The sequence below is a fragment of the Trichechus manatus genome, unplaced genomic scaffold, assembly GCF_000243295.1.
Source record: "Trichechus manatus latirostris isolate Lorelei unplaced genomic scaffold, TriManLat1.0 scaffold00097, whole genome shotgun sequence".
Lineage (NCBI taxonomy): Eukaryota > Metazoa > Chordata > Mammalia > Sirenia > Trichechidae > Trichechus > Trichechus manatus.
Window position 1 is genome coordinate 4806110 of NW_004444033.1, and position 2492 is coordinate 4808601.

Here is a 2492-nt window from a genome sequence, read left to right on the forward strand (position 1 = left end):
ACTGGGGACCTGAGTGTCACCATTTCCTTCACGAGTGTAGATTGAAATGCAGTGTTAAATTAATCACAGGTGTGATTGATTTGTCTTAGGTTCTGTTGGATAAAGAGAATGAAGAAATGCTATTTAATCAGAGAACAGAACGAAATAGTAACTTCAACTTTGGGGCCTACCATAGCTTGGAAGAGGTGAGTGTTTAAAAATGAACACCAGAGATGGGCCATTCTCTCCCCCCATAACAAGGCCTAGATACCCACTGGTAACTTAATGACCTAGAAGGTATTCCCATCTTATTTCTTAATTTCTCCAGGTTTCCCTAGGATTTCACAGCCTGTATCAGTGTCACTGGCTTCATGCCTCCTCTTGCTTACTGCAAGGCCTGAAGCCCAGCTGCCCATCTCAATAGCAACCCAGCCATTCTGGAAGTGTCCAGGCAATCTTCAGCAGCCTGAAGATAGCCTTCTCCTGCTCCTGCTCTTCCACTAAGGCCTGCTTGCTGGCTTCTTACCTGTGCTGCCCACAAAGCCATTTGAAAGCTATGGCTGCCATTGAGGATGGGATTAAGGGCCACCTCGACTCTTTCGGTTTCTGGCCAAGGGCATGGTCTCCTAACTTGCCCAAGGCATCAAGACCTCATGGTAGCCAAGCCTTGTGCAGTTCCTACTGACTTTTGTGAGTTTTGTTGGTCCTGTAAAGAATGCCCCCTTCCTCCACCTGGGTCACATGCTGCCATCTGGGCATCTGGGCAGTGCTGCTTTTGCCCCTTTGTGACACAGAGCTCTTTTGGGGGCCCACAGGGGTCTAGTTACATTGACTGATTTTGAGGGGTGGGTGTAAGGATGCGTGGGGTGGGAGAAGTAGAACAGAGCCCCAGAAGACATACCTTGTAGGTCCCCACCCACTGCTGTCTATTGCTACTCATAGCGACCCTATAGGACAGAGTAGGACTGCCCCATAGGGTTTCCAAGGAGCAGCTGGTGGATTCAAACTTTTGTTAGCAGCGAACTCTTAACCACTGGGCCACCAGGGCTCCTCTTGTGGGTACAGATCCCCTAAATCAGCTACTCTAAAATGCAGATTGCACCAAAAACAAATTTTTCCCCTAATTTATTTGGTGGCAAAACCTGACCTGATCTGAACCCATTTAGGGGCAAAATCTGACCTGAACTGACAAGCTATTCATGTGTTTCACTGCCAGAAATATTAATGGGTTTGAATATGGAGCAATGCTGCACTATAATACACACTGTATGCTTCCTATTACTGTTTTAAAATCCCCCCAAATTCTAAGTTGGAAATACATATGGCCCCAAGGATTTCGGATAAGGGACTGTGGACCAGTACCAAAAGTCCGAAGGAGTAAAGGGAGTAGAGGAAACAAGATGCTCTCTTTTCTTTGCCTGGTCCCACGACATGGTGTCTGTGCCCTATGGAGAGAAAACGCTGACAAAAAGCTGTTTTCATCCGTTAACTCTCCAGACACGCCCAGACACGCCTCAATCCCAGCAACGGATACAGCTTGGGTGCCCCTGACGCACAGAATTTCAATTAGCCTTGAAAATACGAGCCAGAGAAGAGCCAGTGACTGAGTGCCCCGAGGCAGACGCCCCTGTCCCCTGGCCTGAGTGGCCCTGCTGCATTGTGGAGTACCCTCCTTTAAATCCACTTTTGCGTTCCTCTGCTGGTGAGGGCGAGGGGCTTTCTGGCAGGGGAAGCTCCTTCCCATTGCTGGGGCTGAGGAAAACCATAGGGAAGGCAGAGAGCTGCCATTTTGTGGAGGCACAAAACTGCAGAGCAACGGCGAAATGGCGTCTCCCACTGCAGCCTCTGCAGACGTGGTGACTCATCAGCTCTCAGCTTTGATGCAAACATCCCAATCCTGGAGCTTCAGCCAGGCTGTCCTCTCCACTTTCTCCCCAGGGAATGAAAATGGAGGAAAGGAAAAAAAAAAATCACTAACTGATACATCCAATTATGTATTTAAACATGTCTATGTATTCATTGGAAACCTTTCAGATTTCCCAAGAAGTGGATCACCTCGTGGCTGACTACCCTGGTCTAGTGAGCAAAGTGGAGATTGGCCGTTCTTTTGAAAATCGGCCCATGAACGTGCTCAAGGTACACTAACCCCAGCAGGGCGGCTTTTCTCGAGGCTTCTAGAATCCTGCTCCTACCAGGCAGTCCCGGCTCAGCCCGCAGAGCGGGTCCTTTTTTTTTTTTTTTTTTTTTCCTCCGTCTCCTAACCGGTCTTTGCTGGTTTTAAGTCGCGCCCTCCCCACCCCCTTTCTTTCCCCGTTTCTGGTTTCCTGCAGGCTGACGCAGGTCTGCGGCTGAATGAGTGCTCCGGCATGAGGAACTCGCTCGCTGGGAGCGAGGGCGGGCGGGCGGGCGGCGTGTGTAATTAACCGAGGGGAGAGTTCTGCCCTTTTCTTTTTCTTGTCCTCTTTCTTTTCTTAGCGCGCTTTCTCTCTTTTTTAAATTAACCAAATGGGGGG

The 2492-nt window shown here is 49.4% G+C and overlaps 1 protein-coding gene across 3 annotated transcripts in view; it reads left to right on the top strand.

Annotated features, from left to right (window-relative positions):
- The window catches only part of CPA2 (carboxypeptidase A2), a 32651-nt gene that overhangs the window by 4271 nt on the left and 25888 nt on the right, over positions 1-2492 (top strand). Inside the window, exons 4-5 of one of the 3 annotated variants that reach the window (XM_004382672.2) lie at positions 90-185; positions 2014-2115. In XM_004382672.2, coding sequence (XP_004382729.1) covers positions 90-185; positions 2014-2115 — 198 coding nt within the window. The remainder of the gene's footprint in view (positions 1-89; positions 186-2013; positions 2116-2492) is intronic. The other 2 variants (XM_023737082.1, XM_023737083.1) reach the window with 2 other exon arrangements.